Genomic DNA, 18908 nt, shown 5'->3' with positions numbered 1-18908 from the left:
GAATGTAATTCATGCAGAAAAACAGTTGTCAGAGCAAGGCCAGGGAACCGCGTGGGAAGAAAGCAAAATAAACAGCTCAACAAAGAAAACAAAGACTCTCGAATAGTGGCTTTTCTAATGCTTGAGTACACTGAAACTTCAGTGGGTGCATATGACAAAAACCTCATCAAAGGCTGATGAGCAAATACACTGGTGAATGGTGAACCAGTTCAAAAACACTCACAAAATGCCTCAAGGTATTTAAAAAACAACCTTGAAATTTTTGTGTACAAAAGAGAATGGGGGGAGGGGGAAGGAGAACCCATAACCACCGGAGATTGCAATACTAAGAAGAGAGTTGGAGTAATTACTATAATTACTTTTGATTTATCTTTTGGCTGTTCATAGATCACAGGAAGCCTTATGTGTAAAAGAAGTGGCAGCATGTGTGAGAACAGCCACTCCTATGTATATGTCTCTATACAGATTTGAGGAAAAAGTGCATGGCTATTTTGGAACCAATCCTGCAGTCTGATGACCAGATTCTTGATATCAACCAATATGACTACTCAGCTGGAGGAAGGGTATCAGAATCTGGCCCTTAATCTAAGCACAACTGCCGCGGTCTGTACTGAAAGATTTCCCTGCACAGGGACAGCAGGACTGAGCTGTAAGAGGAGAATCAAACTTTGAAACCAATTTTCTAAAATTCCACACGTATATTTTTAAAAATGAGTATTTTAAACTAACAGGGAATCACCTCTCCCCCACTCAATAATTTCACGTTTTTGGATGTCTTTTTCAAAACCTCCATGGAACTTGGCCTTTTTTAAAACCTTTTAATTCAGTATCCTCCTCCCCATTCCATATATCACTGTTGATTTTTATAAACCAGCTGCATTTAATACTTGAGAATGCCATGATTTTTACTAGTTCAACAAGTTTGCGCTTCTCTTCTTCCCTTACCTATTTCCACGAAGGTAGCACAGAAGGCATTCTTTACTCTGGCTAGCTGCCTGGAAAGGCTCTCACGTTACCCTTAAATGAACATGGTCTTCAATGTCTGCTTTGTGATGCTGAGTACCGTTTTTTGGGGTTTTTTCAAATTAAAAAAAAATCCTTTCATTTATAACACCTAAAATAAATCACATTCACAATATTAAACACCAGCCCTGTGGGATTTTTGCTTCATTCCTAATTTACATGCTAGAAGGTGAGTTTGAGAGCTTAAAAAACAAGTGTCACTAAATTTCAAAAGTCAAATTCAATTATGGAAATGTGAATATTGTTGATCTTAAATTTGCCACTGAAATTCTGTGGTTGCAAAGAAAACATTTTACAAACATTCTAATTTGAAAGGACCATAGTTCTAGTAAGAATGGTGATGCCAGTTCTGAGCATTAATAGTGGTTGCTAGTCCACTACTGGAGAGATGCTCTTCATCGCTGCACTGGTGGACAGCCCAAAACTAATATTCACTGTAATGCAGGGATTGGCAACTGTGTTAAACATCAGAAGATCCCAAGTGTTCTGACAGTACTCACTAAATGCCACACAGTTTTAAATATATTTATGTATATGTACATAAACTATTCTCTTAACAAGCCCCAAAGCAGGGGCCAATTCCAGAAAATAAGTTCAGGGAGCAGGAGCCATTGGGGATGGAGAGGGGTGGGTTGGTGTGCTTCTACGAACCACTCCATTTAAGCAAAAAGAAAAGGAGTACTTGTGGCACCTTAGAGACTAACCAATTTATCTGAGCATAAGCTTTCGTGAGCTACAGCTCACTTCATCGGATGCATACTGTATGCATCCGATGAAGTGAGCTGTAGCTCACGAAGGCTTATGCTCAAATAAATTGGTTAGTCTCTAAGGTGCCACAAGTACTCCTTTTCTTTTTGCGAATACAGACTAACACGGTTGTTACTCTGAAACCTCCATTTAAGCAGGTTGCTTGTATAGCAGAGGCTAGTATATGGGTATTGTGGTGCATCTGTACACCCACACATCCAATGCTGGGAGTGACCTTGTGGAATCAGAGCTGCTTCAGAGCTAGGTGGTTTTGTTGCTCCAAGAGCAGAGCCTTTTGAGGGAGCTGTAGGCTAATATCTTCCATCCTCCAACAACACTCAATGATTTCAGGCAAACAAAGAAGCAGGTGAGACAAGCACCAGGATGCTTCTAGTACCACTGTGCCAAACACAGCCTATGTTAAAGGTGAATTATATTAAGGTTAACTTGAAACAAAAAACACTTATACAAATAGCCATTGCTCCATTCTCTTTGCTTCTAGACCAAGTTCTTATGTTTGTTTCAGAACTTTCTCAGTTTTTCCTACGACTTTACCTCGCAGGCACACGGAAACATTGTGTTGCTACAGAATCAGCACTGCAAGTCACTTCTGGCTAGGTGCTGAACATATGTGGACAACTGAAACGCCATAGCCAGAAGAAGAAACAATTCTGGTGCTACTCCAAACCAGTGTGCCTCCATAGCTGGAGCTACAACAGGTTGTTCTTGGATAACGCCTGTAATATATACCTTTTGGAAAGTAAATCTACAGAGCTAGGAATGATTCTTGCACACAAATGTATGCAAGCATGGGGAGAAAATCTATAAATAACAAGTCCTTGTACAAGGTAAATGGATTTTATGGGTTACATTTCTTAAAACTGGAAGCTACATTATACAAACAAAATCTCCACAGAACAGGTACCACAGTACAGGATGGCTATCAGCAGTACAAACTTCCTCATGTTGTCTTGATGATGTGTGCAGATCAGAATCTGAAGGGATTGCCTCCAGAGGTAGAGAGTACTTGATTCTCAGGGGCCATTGAGTCCATGCCCCCTCCGCTGAAAGTGTCTAGAAGGTTGTCAAATAGAGCTATTTGTGTTGGTAGCCTCTACAATATGGGCTGAATTTCAGCCATCAAATTCATTTATATAGGCCAACAAAAAGCCATGGTAACCATACATTGTAAGGTAGGCTGGATTTGAACTGGTGATGTAAAGGTGAAAGATTCTATGATGCACACATTTCAAATGGTAATCATTAAAATCAGCTATATTTAGACTTCGTTCCCAGTTTGAAATGATCACTAATAATTTTCTACAGTGTCACAAGTGTACACATCACTTTATTTTTTAAAAAAAAAATTAACATAGAATAGAGGTCCCTGACTTGAGAAGGATACAATCCTCAGGCCTTGGTCTGCAATGAATTTCAGTGGTGTGTATAGTCATTTCCTTGTGGAGTCCCAGTGAAGTCACTAACTTCAATGAAATACCATGCATGAATAATTATAAGTGCAGTCATAATTCATGGCAGGATAAGTCTCTAAGGACTCCATCTGGCAGGGGGTTGAGAAACTTAACCTCCTGTGGACTTTAACAGGAAGTTTAGGGTGCTCAGCCCCTTGAAGAATGAACTCAGCACCTTGCAAAATAAGATGCTAACTCCTTTTGGCATATAAAGTATCCTAAGGACATAAACTTAAACAGCACAACATTTTTCTTTAAACCATTTTATCTTTTAATCAATATCACCAAGCAACAACTCAGAGCCCAGTTCTCTCCTCAGGTACATGGGTAGAACACCTATTGGACTTCAATGGACATATAAGGGCAGAATTGAGGCCTAAATTTGTATTGTTACTTCGACATAGTACAGAAGGTTCACTTAGACCACAGAATGTGCAACAAATAGCTAGTTAACACTTAGGCTTGAGAAATTTAGAGAAGAGGGGCTCCAGAAGCCTGCTCTCAGTAGTTACAAAGACAGAAAGACACACACACACACACACACGGAGAGAAATAGACAGGCCCTTCCTTAGATTTTTGTTTGGTCTCCCTTGAGGAAAGTTCTGAATTGAACTCAATTCGTGCTCCAAGACTACAAGAAACGACATGTCTTTGTTTTGGGGGTGGGGGAGAGGGAAGGTGGACTACTCTAAGTAGGGTAGGAGTGTGTTAGAATGTGGTAGTGGAAGATGTTCTTTGTTTTGCATGATAAACACATAGCTTTCGTTTCCAACAGTTTATACTACCTTAATTTGGGGATGAACTTTCAATTCATAATGTAACTTTATTGTTAAAAAAATTATGCTAAGACTGTAAATTTCAGTTCTCTTTGAAGCAAGACTTAACACGAGTGGAAGCATTGTGCTGAAAAAAGAGAGAGAAAGAAAGAAAAAAGAAAAAAGTCCGTCACAGTCCAGTACCTCACAGGCCACTGCAACAGGTTTGACGGCAGCCTCTATAGAGTTGGCTTGCTTCCGGTTCACTGAATGTGAATACCACAGTTAATATCTGCTCACTTGACTAATACTGCTGACTACAGCACAAAGAACACAGGAATTTTGTCCAAGAAGCCACGGGCTCAGAGACTCCGAATGTGCACTATATTTAAAGACTGCATTCAGCTGATAACAGAATGAGATTTTAGATATTTCAAACAGCATAAATATAGCAATGTGGTTATTCCAATCTATTTATATATTTAAGCTATAATATGTTACATGAAAGTAATGAATCACTGATGGGAAATTTTCCCATTATCTTTTGTGTGAATACTTTCCTTACTTATGCTTTCTTTTCATATTTCCAGCTTTTTATAGTCAGAATCTGGCCAAATGATGTCATTATACTCATGTAAACCTGGAGTAACTCAAATTCAAGTCTATATTATGCAGAGACAAAGATCTTTGTCCTATTATTCAAAGATAAATCACACACATGCATATGAAAGCACCCAAAGTTATTTCTTCATTTCTGCAGAACAATATTGTGTACAGGATATATGAGCTACTATTCCAATTGCCACTTATTTTGTTTCCACTGTACCTCAAGTGAAGCCTGAGAATTTACATAAATATTGTAACTAACTGCCCTGCTGGGATAAGGCAGCCAAGTGACACTGATGTCCAATGGTAAGATTCTAAGTTGCCATCTTCATAAGAGATATTGATGAACATAAAAAGAGTTCCTATTGTAAAAGTAAATTCATTTTGACATCTTGTGTTATTAAATCCATTCCATGTATGAATCAAAGTGAGGGTCTATGCCCAGCAACTCTTGGGTTTAATCCAGAGAGGGTTTGCAGAGAAAGATCATATCCTATGATTCCTTACTGATATGGAAGGGTTTTCCCTTATTTCCCCCACTTTACATTCCCTGAAAGCACTGCTACAAACTCATTGTCACTGCAGAGTCCATCAGTGCTGCTCCTCTACACAGCAAATATGTCACTGTTCAATGCACCCCACCTCCCTCCAAGGGCGGTGATTGCTGTAGCATTAGCATTTCCAGCCCAACATGTGGGAGAAAGGAAGTAAAAACAAACCCACATGGCATTTTAGGTCTTCCATTAGGCCAATAGACAGGCCCTAGAAAGTTTCTAGTACAGCTGGTTGATTTTTTAATATTGAAAACATTTTTGACGGAAAATGGCACTTTTTCAAAATAACCCTTTTTGTTTTTAAATGAAAATGCCACTGGAAAAGGGGAGCAAAAGAAAAAGTGGGAGGGAGATAAGGGAGACTAAGGAGGTGAAATAAAACAAACAAAAAAATCTAAACTGAAAAATTTTCCACTTTATGTTTATTTTCAAGATTTATTTTTTTTAGTGGGGTAATTTCTATTTTTAAAAACTACATATGTATTGAAACTTTGAGCCAAATTCTCTTGGTTTTCCTGGTGTATATCCCCTTTCCTTCACCCCTGCCCTGAAGTCATTGTGGTTGCAGCAGAAGAACAGCGATCCTTTGTTTTTTTAAGTTCACCTGCTCCTGTTGTTTATTCCCTTCTAAAGTCATAATCCTCTGACATCACAATCAACTGCTGTGGAGAAGATTATAATGTGACAAACAAAGCCTGATCGAGAGCAGGAGAAGCAAGGATGAGGAATCAGCAGCATAGGCAAATGAACACTGAGAACCAAATTTAGTCTGGTTCAATCACGGACAACTCTACTGATTTGACTTCAATGCAGTTGTACCCACTTACATTGGAATGCATTTGGCCTCAAAACCCCACTTAATCTAAAATTTGTTTCCTAAAATAATCAAACTTTTAAATAAGACTGTCCTTTTTCAATGGTTTCCATATATATGTTATCCAGTTCAGCCAGGGCATATATTTGAGAGGGTTAAAAGCTGACTACAGAATTAAGTATGCAGAATTGTTTTAAATAGCGATATTTAGAAGTAGTTACCTACTTCAGCACAGGGGGAGCACTATCATGAATGTGGGCACTAAAATAATATAATTTTCTTCTGCAACTATCTCTCATAATAAAGAAAATGGGAAGCCAAAACTGCTAGAAACCTTTTCTCCAGAAAATACATGCTACCATACATAGACAGAATAGTTTGCTTTTCCAAATTCTCGGCTACTCTTTAAAGACATGGTCTACTTTTAAACCTGTTTTGCAGGTGTGTTTGCAAATGAGGATTTATGATCTGTAATTTTCAGGGTCCATATTACTAAACAAGTAACTTTAGCTAAACAAAACATTGTTCACTATTCCAAATGATGCAACACTGCATACTGAAGCAGGAGACCACAACTCTAGTCTAGATTCAGGCTTCCTCTCCCCCAGTTTGTAAAAGTCCAGGCACTGGAAAAACTATCTACTGAGGCCCCAGGTGTAGGACACAGACCTTTTTACTCTACATCACAGCTGCCAGGCAACTGACATCAAATGACCACTGATTTGCTGTTCCGTTAATCAACAAAATGATGTACAAGCAGTACGTACACATTAGCCTTTGTATCCAACAAACTTTGTCTGGTTCCTGCTTCCTTTCTCTCCTAGGCAGCCCACATTTTCTTCTAACCTTATCTTCTAACCTATGACTTAAATCAGCCTCTGTACCAGATGACTGAGGGGTAGTTAACGCAACACTGATTTTTTGAAGAGCAACTAGCTAAAGATAAAAAAAAAAAATTGCTATTAGTTTTTGCAAGTACATCACCAGCAGGAAGCCTTCCAAACTATCATTGGGACCGCTGGATGACTGAGGTGCTAAAGAAGCACTCAAGGAAGACAAGGCGGTTGAGGAGAAGCTATATGAATTCTTTGCTTTGGTCTGCATTCCAGAGGATAAGGTGGAGCTTTCCACAACTGAGCTATTCTTTTTAGGTGACAAATCTGAGGAACTCTCCAAGACTGGAGGTGTCAGTAGAGGAGGTTTCGGAACAAACTGGTAAATTAAACACGAATAAGTGATCAGGATCAGATGGACCCAAGTTTTGAAGGAACTCAAATATGAAATTGCAGAACTATTAACTGTCTCTGTACCAGATGACTGGAGATATGTAAAGCTGGTTTTAAAAAGAGGCTCCAGAGGTGATCCTGGAAATTACAGTTAGTGAGCCTAACTTTAGTACCAGGCAAATTGGTTGAAACTATAATAAAGAACAAAATTATCAGGCTCATACATATGTCAGGAAAAAGTCAACATGGCTTTTGTAAAGGGAAATCATGCCTCACCAATCTACTATAATTCTTTGAGTCAACAAACATGTGGACAAGGGTGATGGAGTCAATATATTGTACTTGGACTTTCAGAAAGGCTTTGACAAGGCCCCTTACCAAAGGTTCTTAAGCAAAGTAAGCTGTCATGGATAAGAGGAAAGATCTTCTCATGCATCAGTAACTTGTTACAAGATAGGAAACAAAGGATAGGAATAATTGGTCAGTTTTCACAATGGAGAGAGGTAAATAGCAGGGTCCCACAAGGATCTGTACTGGGACCAGTGCTGTTCAATATATTCATAAATGATCTGGAAAAGGCAGGAAAGAGTGAGGTGGCACATTTTCAGATAACACAAAATTACTCAAGATAGTTAAGTCAAAAGATGACTGTGAAGAGTTACAGAGGGATCTTTCTAAACTGGTGACTAGATGACAAAATGGAAGGTGACATTTAATGTTGATAATACAAAGTAATGTACACTGGAAAACATAATCCCAACTATACATACAAAATATGGGGTCTAAATTAGCTGTCATCACTCAAGAAAGAGATCTTGGAGTCATTGTGGATAGTTCTCTCAAAACATCTGCTCAGTGTGCAGAGGCAGCCAAAAAAACCTAACAGAATATTAGGAACCATTAGGAAAGGGATAGATAATAATAAAACAGAAAATATCACAATGCCACTATATGAATCCGTGGTATGATCACACTTTGAATACTGTGTGCAGCTCTGGTTGGCCCAGCTCAAAAAAGATATCTTAGAATTTGAAAAGGTTCAGAGAAGGGCAAGGAAAATAATTAAGGATATGAAAATCCCTTAATCCCTATATGAAGAGAGTTTTAAAAGACTGGGACTGTACGGCTTAGAAAAGAGACGACTTGCAGGGGATATAATAGAGCTCTATAAAATCTTGACTGCTGTGGAAAAAGTGAATAGGGAAGTGTTATTTACCTCTTCACATAACACAAGAACTAGAGGTCAACTGAAAAAATTAATAGACAACAGATTTAAAATAAACATAAGGGAGTTCTTCTTCACCCAACACAGTCAACCTGTGGAATTCATTACCAGGGGATGTTGTGAAGCCCAAAGGTATAACTATTCAAAAAATAATTTGATAAATTCATGGAGGTAGGTCCATCAATAGCTATTGGCCAAGACAGAAAGGGACACAACCCTGTGCTCTGGGTGTCCCTAAGCCACTGATTGCTAGAAGCTAGGACTGGACATCAAGGAATGGATCACTCAAAATTGTTCTGTTCTGTTCATTCCCTCTGAAACATCAAGCACTGGCCATTATCAGAAGACAGGATACTGGGCTAGATGGACCATTGGTCGGACCCAGTATGGCCGTTCTGATGTTCTTGCTCCAAGCTTCCATTTCCCATCTCCTATGCCTTCTCTTGGCACCACCTGACCTACACCTTCGTTCCCAGCAGCCCCAAGCCCAACTTCAAGTTTCCCTCTAACAGCTGTCCATGGTTACTGGCTTCTGATGATGACGAGACACAGTGCCTCCCCACTTCCAGAAGCAGGCTTCTTTAGCTGCCTCCTACATAACACAAGCATTGTGCCTGCTTACAGCTAAATGTTTTCCTGGATGGCTCTGAATGTCTCTGATACCAACATCCATTCGCTTTCCTCAAAGGCCCATGTGCCACTCAGCCTTCATCCCTCAATGGCTCTTGGCTGTCCCAGGAAATCTGTTCCAAGCCACAGAGCAGTTAAATCTTGTCCCACTAGCAACATTGGCTAGACAGGTGTGATTTCCATTCCTGCTGTGGAAGGGTCAAATAACACTGCACCAAGCTGAGAAGCCACCTGCCAAGGCACTGGTCTAAAGGTAAGACACTAGACATTGTAATTACTAGAGGGGAAAGGAGCTTGGGAACTCAAATATAAAGGAAAAAATAAAGTAGTAAAGAAAGAGACAGAGAAAACCCAGATTTCTTTTCACCCTCGTGTGGCAAGAGATTCTTGCTTTACAGAAAATATATTATGAGTCCAATCCTCCAAGCCCCGCAAATGTAGAACTGCCATTGAATTAAATGAACCAAATTCACAGACAATGTGTAAGACTTGTATAAGTTCAAATGTTTCTCAATGACCGGTCCGTGGTCTGCTGTCGGTCCCTGAGCTCTCCCTAACACAGATTAGGAAGGCAGCAGGCCAGTCCCTGGTATCAAAAAGGCTGAGAAACTGCTCTGAACTATTAGAGCATCTGGGCCTAACTTTCCTCTGCCTTCCGTCTAGTGTAGTCATTAGTGTTTGTGAAAATTAGGCTTAAAATGACACCATGCTGATTTGCATGCATTTTATGCTCCCTTTGTTCAGATGTAAACGACTATGCAAGGCACCAGAGAATCAGGTTCTCTGATTTGAACTTGGTCCCATCCTGTAAACATTCACACAAATGCTTAACTTGGAGCACATGAGTAGTCCCACAGAAGTCAGTGAATCTACTTACCTGCGCAAATTTAAGCGTGTGTGTACATGTTTGCAGGATTGCAGCCTTAGACTTTGTTAACTCAGATACTAATAGATTTACACCCACTTCCCAATGTGTAATTTAGAATAAGGGTCGGGAGTCTATGTTTTGGTGTCACTTATGTGTTGAGGAGTTGGAAGATGATGACACTAATTTGCACCTTGCCTCCTTTTGGTTGCTTGTCTTGTGGCACTCCTCTCTGACCCCTCAGCACATAAGTTACAACATTGTAGGTATTCCTTCAGTCTAACCTAGACTCACTCCCTTACACAGACCCAGTGGCCCAAATCCAGGGTTGATGTGTAAGGAGGCTATGTAGATTATACACGGATAAGAGGTGAAGTCTAAACTGGTAGCGTATTACATATGAAGACAGAAAGAGTGTACAATTCCAGTGCCTTAAAATTCTACCTGCCCTCCAGGGAATTTTCTACCCTGCACAGTGAATTCCATTAAACAACACTAGCTTCCTTGTAAAATAAAAGACACCCTCATCCTGCACAGGAAGTGAAAAGCTCCCCGGCTGAAAATTACACTACTTTACACTTACTTTGTCTTTGACAACAAGACTATCATAGTTCCCCTGATCAGTGTTGGCAATTTTTTTGTTTGTTTGTCTGTTTGTTACACTGAAAACAATGCCAGCCAGTCTGACTACCACCAAAGCTACTTTATTGCATGGTTACAATTTGATTCTCAGAAAAAATAATTCCCTTTCACAAGGGCCAGGGTAGCATGCTGATAGTGACACATTATATTTAAATAACTGTGGTTTCCAGCATGGTTTCAAATGTATTAAGGACATGGCCATCCATTAATTGGCTGGTGACTGGCGGGAGAAGGTGGAATTATAGAAGGATGTTTCAGTAAATGAAAAAGGCAAGAAACCACAGTTAATCAAAGAGTGATTTGTCACTGTAGAAATCCAGTTAATAAACTGAGGAAAGAGCCAAACAAACAGAAAAATCACAGAATCCCTGTTTTCTTTTGGTCTGTTTTAATTTTCGAGTGCTTAAGTTACAAGATAATTTAACTTGTTACTTCAACAGAAGATAATACAACTGCATTAATAGAAGTCACCTAGATTCATGCTTTGAATTTGAAAAGTAAGACACATGTAGTTTCTACTAACACTGTTTATGTGCTGCTGTTGAGGGAAAGTGTGTTACGCTTCTTCCTGCTAAGCTACAAACTGAAGAAATTCTAGGAAAACTGAAGCAGTTCTAACAAACAGGTTTCAGTAACACAAAGTGACACATTTCAGTATATATTCATAAGGGTTGGGGGGTTATTACTGGGCTGTAATTGCAGTTGTTCTAACACCTAATAAGCCACGGTTGGGAAAACAAAGGCAGGTTAATTTGTGATTTCCTCTCCTCATTCAGAGGCAAATTAAGTGTCAAACAGCTAATACAGAACATATTTCATTTTATGAGATTTTAATTTAATTCTGCACCATATTGTTGATGCCTTAATGTAGGGTGGTTTATCTAAGAAGAAGAGCAATTTATAAACCTCTTTCAATGGAATCTTTAATGATAGGATACGATAGCATAATTATAGCAGTGCCTGTTAGTCCTACTATACATATGAATCTGTCAGCAATTCTACCATGAACATAAACCCCTATTTTAGGGGTTTATAATTCAGTTATAAAATTTTGCTCCAGGGTGAAATTTGGGATACAAGATTTCTGCCCATGAGTAATTAAAAAAAAAATCCTAATATCTCATATACATATCTTTAATGGTGGAACTATGCAAGAATCCTTTACACCCTAAAAGTTTACTGATATTGACTTTTTTTTGTTTTGCCTGTCCCTCAAAAAAGATATTTTAGGCCCAGATGCCATCATGTGCACAAGACCTTTTTGAAATGTTCTGTATTTTTCCTCTATTTGTTCTATTGATACCTAATTATAGTAAGACTCCGCATTCTTTAGGTATAGATCTCAACCAGCTTTGCAAAGTTGAGAAACCATCATTAACCCCAGTTTTACATATGGGGAAAATATGGAGCAGAGAAGCTGAGTGACTCACACAGAGAGAGTCAGTGGCAGAGAAGTGAACAAACCCTTGGTTTCCTGACTCCTGTTGTATGCCCTATCCGCAGTCTCCCAGAAACTGAAATAACTTTAAATCCGTTTTTTTTTAAAAGGATGCCATGACAACTATCCAAATAATGTCTCCAAAAGAATGATTAATCCTTTCTAAGCCAAAATCCAATGTTCCTAAAGATGGATTTACACCAGAGACATAGCTGTTGGTGTCTATCATGTTTATACAGTACTGTGAATTTTTGAAAACTCTACAACCTATGAAAATGCCTACGAAAAAGCTGTTATAGTCTGAAAGTTTCCTTTGTACAATTACCTAATGACATATTGACATTTAATTACACTGATCATATTGGGTCCATTACATACTGGGTATGTTATACCCTATTGTTTCAGCAATGGCATAAACAAACAGAAGGGAAGAATCTGCTTAAGTTTATGCAAAAATAAATAAACAATAACAAAGAAATTTTAATTTTAAAGTTAAAGGCTGAAACTATGACATGCATCTCAAACAACTGCCTGCAGCCCATGATCTCATGCTAAAATCCTATTGTTTCTTATGAGCTATGCAGTTGTGGGAGACGTCCAATGTGCTGCAGGAAGTATTGGTGTTGGTTATTCAATAAGTGGCACTCTTCCTTCTGAGTCAGTTCCGATTCCACTGACCCAACGTGGTATGAAGAGGGTGTATTGTTGTATTTCAGATGAGACATTAAACTGAGATATTGACCATTTATGGTTCTTAAAGAATTTGTGACGCTTTTGTCACAATAGGTTTTTAACCCCAACTCCTCTTCATATTCCAAATTGAGTAACCACATTCTGCTTACCTAAAATTTTCCTCTGCTCTGTTGTTAAGCACTGGTAAAATACTGTTGTGATACACCCAAGAGACTAATGCATTTCAGCAACAGGAAAGTGATCCCTAATAGGGCTCATCCTTGAAATCTCTGCCTAGGCAAACTACAGGCCCAGAATCTGTATATTAGTTTATATAAGTTTGCAGTAATATAGTATATATTATATAAGTATAAGTATATTATATAAGTTTGCAGAGCAATTTGGTATCCTTTGGAATGAGAGATGCTATTAAATACCAGGTATTATTAAATAACAATAACGGTGACAATCTTGCTCTTGTTGAAGCCAAGGGCATAATTTCCCTTGACTTCGAAGAGAGCAGGATCATGCCCTAAGCCTCCAACCAGAGGCTGACTTTAGAAACCCTGTGAAGGACTCTAAAGAGCTTACATCAGAATCTAGCTTCATATGCATTGCAAAACCTAGAATGAAAGGGGTGAATCTGTATGTTGCTTTCACCTTAATTCAAAATGTCCCTGTTTTTGAACAGTAGGTTTAAATCAAAATCTTTATTTTAATGTATTTTATTGCATGGTTGATTACGGTGTAAATACTTACTGATGTATCAGTGAAACTCTAAGGAATAAATCACAAGTTTCTGTGCTCTCTCTCTTTCATTCTGTAAATACCCACTTTTCCTTTAATGCCTAAGGAAGACTGCAACACAGATTTATTACTTCCCTCCAGGCAAATTTGCTCTGAAATTAAAATTCAGTAATAGGAGACTAATCCAAAAAAACTGTTGGTAAAATATTGCGTGTGTACTTGGGCATGTAGTTAGGATTGTTAATATCAATTAATTCTGCTCACAGAGGAGGACTTGTTTTAAAACAACTTCATTTTTCTTCTGTATATATGTAATTACACAGCTGTAACTAATAGCCATGGAGATGCAATCTGCCATCTAAACAACTAGCATTATTCTTCAAAGTATTACTTTTGCATTTCTTCTTTTATTTTCTCAACAAGAGAGGTGATTATTAGATATAATTAAATGTATATATCAAGACTTTTAGCACAGGAGTAAGCCTTCCTTATGGCTCCATTTTTTTATGGTATATGGCAGTTTTCTGAACATTACAACTAAAGATCATTGCTTTATTTTGCAAATCTGATACTCCTCTCTACATATAGAATAAGATAATGGTTATTTCCACAGGGTTCCTCCTCTCCCCTCTTCTTCTAATGCATGTTATCACTGGCATTCTTTTCTTTTATCTTTGTGTAAACCATGTGCTCTATTACATTTGCCATTTTGTTTGGGTGACATTGCCATCAATCACCTGACTGCTTGTGCACACACACAACAGGGGCTATGAAAATTCCCCCAAAATTTCATTATGCTTCATGGCAGTCACTAGGAAAAAGCTTTGACGTTACAGGAAATTTTAGCTATGAAGAATCCCAAGCCTAATCCAGAGAAAGTACACATTTTGTTTAGCAGTATTTTATAGGGCTCTATGCTTTTTAATTTAGTATTTATAGAATGACAGCACACAGAATAAACATCAGCAAAATATATAGGTGACATTTGCCAGCTACCTATTATAACAGGCATTCCTAAGGCACCAGCCTGGTTCTGCTTCAGTGAATCCACGAACAGATAAACTCGACGCATTCCAAACGTAAATCTTGCTCTCCAGCTTGAAAAGGAAAGCTGCAAAGCTTTCCAGGCACAGAGTTTTAAGTACCATAAGGATTCCAATATTTGTCTCTTGTTGTAGGCTCCATAATATAACAATCTGGAAAATAATACTTACACATGCAGTGGAGGAATGGGAGATGGTTCATAATGGTAACGTCCCTCGTGATGTCTTGCATCAATTGGCACAGGAGGGTGGAATGCTGGAAAAAGGTGAGGTGGATCTGAAAAACAAATAAGGTTTCCAAATATGAATATATCATGCAGCTAATTTTTAATATTAATTACACATCTCAAATTATGTGCCAACTCTTGTATGCTGTACGGTCAACTTCTTCTTTCTCAATACAATGCCGGTGTAACTGAACAAACTTTGCCCCATAAAATTTGCATAGATGAGCGTGAATATTCATTTATTAATTTTCATATACTCTTTTTTCTATCTTAAATGGCAAATTACATGAAAAAGCCTTTAATAAATAATTACAGTGCACACATGTGAAGTGTCAGATCAAAAGGATTGCTGAACCTTTTGTAAGCATCCCTGGTTCTATTTTTTTTCATATTAAAACAAATAAAAATTTTATTGAAAGAAAGACCTAAAAATAGAGTACAAATAGCTTATAGTAAAAAAGATACAGTGGAATGTACAACTAAAACAGCAGGCATACAAAGTACAATCTGGAGTAAATTACAATTAAGTTAGAAGGAAAACGTGATTGAGAAAGGCTGCATTGGAGGAGACGCTGTGCTGCAGCGCACCGAAGGGAAGCGTCAGGAATTATGTGCTTCAGGGTGTGGGGATTCATTTCCTCAGCCTTGAAAAGGATGCAGCATATTCTTTGCATGCAGCTGGTCACCTCTGCTGGCAGGCATGTAAAGAGGAGGGGAGAAATGGCTTTGGTTACTCCCCACCCTATTTCTGGCAAGTTGTTTCCTGGGAGGGCCAACTCTGAAGCTGCCACTGCAATTCCTATTACTTCCAGACAGCCCTTATATCCATTACACAAGAGGGGACAGTTCCTCACAGTCTCGTCCCCAACCCACCACTACACAGGTTGCGTACAGGTCAGAACAATCTAGCCCTCATTTTTCCACATAATTCTCGAGTTAAAGCTCTCTGCCATTTTGGATGCTCTAGTTTTAATATACTATAGATCTCTATCAACATTTTCATACCTTTGCAACTGTCTAATGTAAAGAACGTTATTTAATGCATCATTACAATTCTGAATGGAGGAGACAATGTTCAAGCAGCAACATAACAGCTGAAAAGCCCATTGTCTCCTGGGGGGTGAAACCTACCTATCCAGACCAATTATTTTATGTTTATGTGATCCTAAAACCAGATGAGAATGGATGTTATGTAATGTCATGGTTTTACTAAAAAGGATTCTAAAAAGAGAAAATTCTTATTTATGATCAGTCGGGAAAACCAAGCTAGAGAGACCTTTTTCAGTCTTGCTATGACTCTTAGGGTAGATTCTATGTGTATTTTCTTCCTTCTGTATCCAGCTAAATGTAATCCCCACCTTAGATTACGTTATCTCTGAAAACAATTGCATCAAGCCAGGTGAGGTTCCAAAAAAAGGGGGAGGAATTGGATTTTGCCTCTGTTTTTTCTCAAAAATTTGAATGTTTGAGATCTCCAACCAGCTGCAGTTGGTAGAAAAGGAGGAGTGTAAGAGATAATGGGATGGGGGGAGGTGGGGAATTCACACAAGTTCTGAGGAAATATTTCCAATTTTTCATGACAATTTTTAAACATTTGAAATTTCCTGTCCAGCCCCCGTCCCAGCTATTTGTTAAGTATCAACTACAGTGCACTTAGTTACAGTGCATTTCTGCCACTTACTGACTTGGGGCCCGATCCTGTTTGAAAAGTGATTGTGGCTTCCTAACATGAGCAGGGAAACCCTAGTCATGGTAGCCCTAATTCTAGCCCTACTTTACTAACTGGACATAAATACCTACACTCTTGCAATTTGATCCCCTCCTACACCTGTGCTGAGCCCTGCTGACTTCTACAGGGCTCACAGTCAATCCCAGGAATTTATACATCCCACAGGAGTATGTGGTTATGGGGGGACCAGAAGATACTTGCTTCCCGAGCATGAAATGCACTTTGCATCGATCACCAGTCCCAGAAGCCACAACACAGCCTGAAACCAGGGGGAAATGTTTGAAGGAGCAGGAGCAGCACAGAGAGATGTCTACATAGCGTGGGATCCTGTTGTATGCTGTGCTCCCCGCCCCATAGCCTATTATTTGCAATAATGTAAGCCGAGTAGGGGTCCTACTCCTGCTGTACATTACTTTCCTCCAAGACATATTAGCCACTGTCAACAAACATCTCTCTCCCCACTGCCTCTCTCACAGTAGTAACTGTGAGGAAAACAAGGGACAGGGGAGGTTTGTCCCAAGGGGCTGGATTCTGATCCCCGTAGGCATGTCAAATAGCATCATACCTCACCTCACACAAGGTGAACTAGCCTGTGCAAGATGCACAGCTTACTTTCCATCCCTGCCGAGCCAGGCTGAAACTCCACTCTGGAGCGCAGTTCCCCTATTTACCTCTTTAAACACAGTTTAGCCATGTACAGGATTAGCCCTAAAGTTAAATGTGATCTTCTATAATTTTCTGTCTCAGGACTGGAATATTGAATATTAAATTACCTATAGCCCAGACCTATCTTAACTGTACAGACGAAGAAAGTAGGATTTAATGTGTTTGTGTTATACAGTCATTTCATTAACCTCTGTCATCTTGTACTGACATTTAATGAGGCAGAAATCTCAAAGAATACATTTCTGAGTCCTTTAATATTAAGTTTCTCTGTGTGTCCTGGCTGCATTTCGTTTGTGGTTTTTGTCTTGGAAAGAGAAGTATTCCATCACTGCACAGAGAACTGTTGAAGTCAACCCCGCATGGCTAGAACAGACCTGAATATCTAGCATCTGCCATAATTATCCATCTCACAGTTTATTATTTACACATGAGCAATACAGCTGGTGAGCATCATAACTCAAGCGTATGTGTAATAAGTTACTGCACTGTAGCCATCTCCTGTTGCAACCCTTGGAAAAATACCTCATGATGACTTTTCCAAAGTCAGGCTAAAACTGCTGAAGCAGAATAAAGTGCCACTAAACCTGGCTACCTCCTATTTATCATACAATTTCCTGACTGATGGTTCCACAAACCAGCTGCTAAGTGCTGTGTACTCTACTGTCAGCAAACTAACATGCTAAATGGGAGACAGGGAGAATAATGTGCAGAACTAGTGGAATCAGTTTTACTGAGGGAATTCAAAATCTACTATGTGCGGATAATTTCTTGATGCAGAGGTAAGTAGTAAATTCTACATGCTGTGGGTCCAAAAGTGTTCTACTTTGAACAGCTTTGAATATTTATATGAAAATATGCTCACATCAAACAGATATTTGAAAGAGCTCCTATCATCCAAGGTTCCACTTAGAATGCACTTCAAACCCTATAAATATGTAATTGTTTGACATGTATTTAAATTGAAATATACAGTCAAAAGTTTGCATAGCTGTAACACATATTGTATTCCTACTGGTCATTCTGACCTCACACAATAATTGTTTCAGCAGAGATACTGCCAGACCATCACAGGACAAATTCTGCCACATTCATTTATGCTAACTAGTACGTTATTCTAAGAGTAGTCCCATTGGAATGAATGGGACTACGTGTACAGGAATGTACTGCTCTTTGTCTGTGTGGTAGAATCTGGTCACAACTGATCTGTAGCTGTTGCTAGCAGAGGTCTTGGCTACCTACAAACCCTGTAGCCACAAAGACCCTTAATAAAAGGATCTGGCAATTGCTCTAAAACAGTGGTTCTTAACCTGGGGTGCGAGATGCCCTTTCTAGGAGTGCGAGACATGCCAGATTTTTTTAGAAAGTAAATCATCAAAAACACAAATTAAGCACAGGCACGTAAGTACAACTACTTTGTTTAATCAAACTTACGCATTTATTAACATTATACATTTTTTAATGATTACTGTAATATACAAACAAAAAATATATCTAGGTTTAAAGAACTGACCTACTTCTACAATTTTTGATAAGGGGTGCAAGAACATATTTTGAGAACCAAAGGGCTGCAGGCTGCAGTAAGGGTTAAAAACCACTGCTCTAAAAATATGACATTTATGAGCTTTCTATTTAAAATGCATAAAACAAAACTATCATCAGGAATTATACTATAATGAATCAACAACATCTTCTAACAAACTTTACCCTTCATGTCGTATTTCAGAAATTATTCATAAAAAAATTCTATATCTTGGAAGATTTGGCTGAAATGAAGGCAAGGGTAGCCCATGACAAGGCTTTAAAATGTTCTTCATTAACTCAGGCCCA

General features: G+C 38.8%; 1 protein-coding gene across 1 annotated transcript in view; it reads right to left on the bottom strand.

The window, feature by feature from the left end:
- GLI3 (GLI family zinc finger 3) overlaps nt 1–18908 on the bottom strand; it is a 223866-nt gene that overhangs the window by 92038 nt on the left and 112920 nt on the right. The window contains exon 3 of the mRNA XM_077809222.1: nt 14631–14736. Within this exon, the coding sequence (XP_077665348.1) occupies nt 14631–14736 (106 nt within the window). The remainder of the gene's footprint in view (nt 1–14630; nt 14737–18908) is intronic.

The sequence above is a fragment of the Eretmochelys imbricata genome, chromosome 2 (assembly GCF_965152235.1).
Source record: "Eretmochelys imbricata isolate rEreImb1 chromosome 2, rEreImb1.hap1, whole genome shotgun sequence".
Classification (NCBI taxonomy): Eukaryota; Metazoa; Chordata; order Testudines; family Cheloniidae; genus Eretmochelys; species Eretmochelys imbricata.
This window is presented reverse-complemented; position numbering and strand designations above follow the sequence as displayed.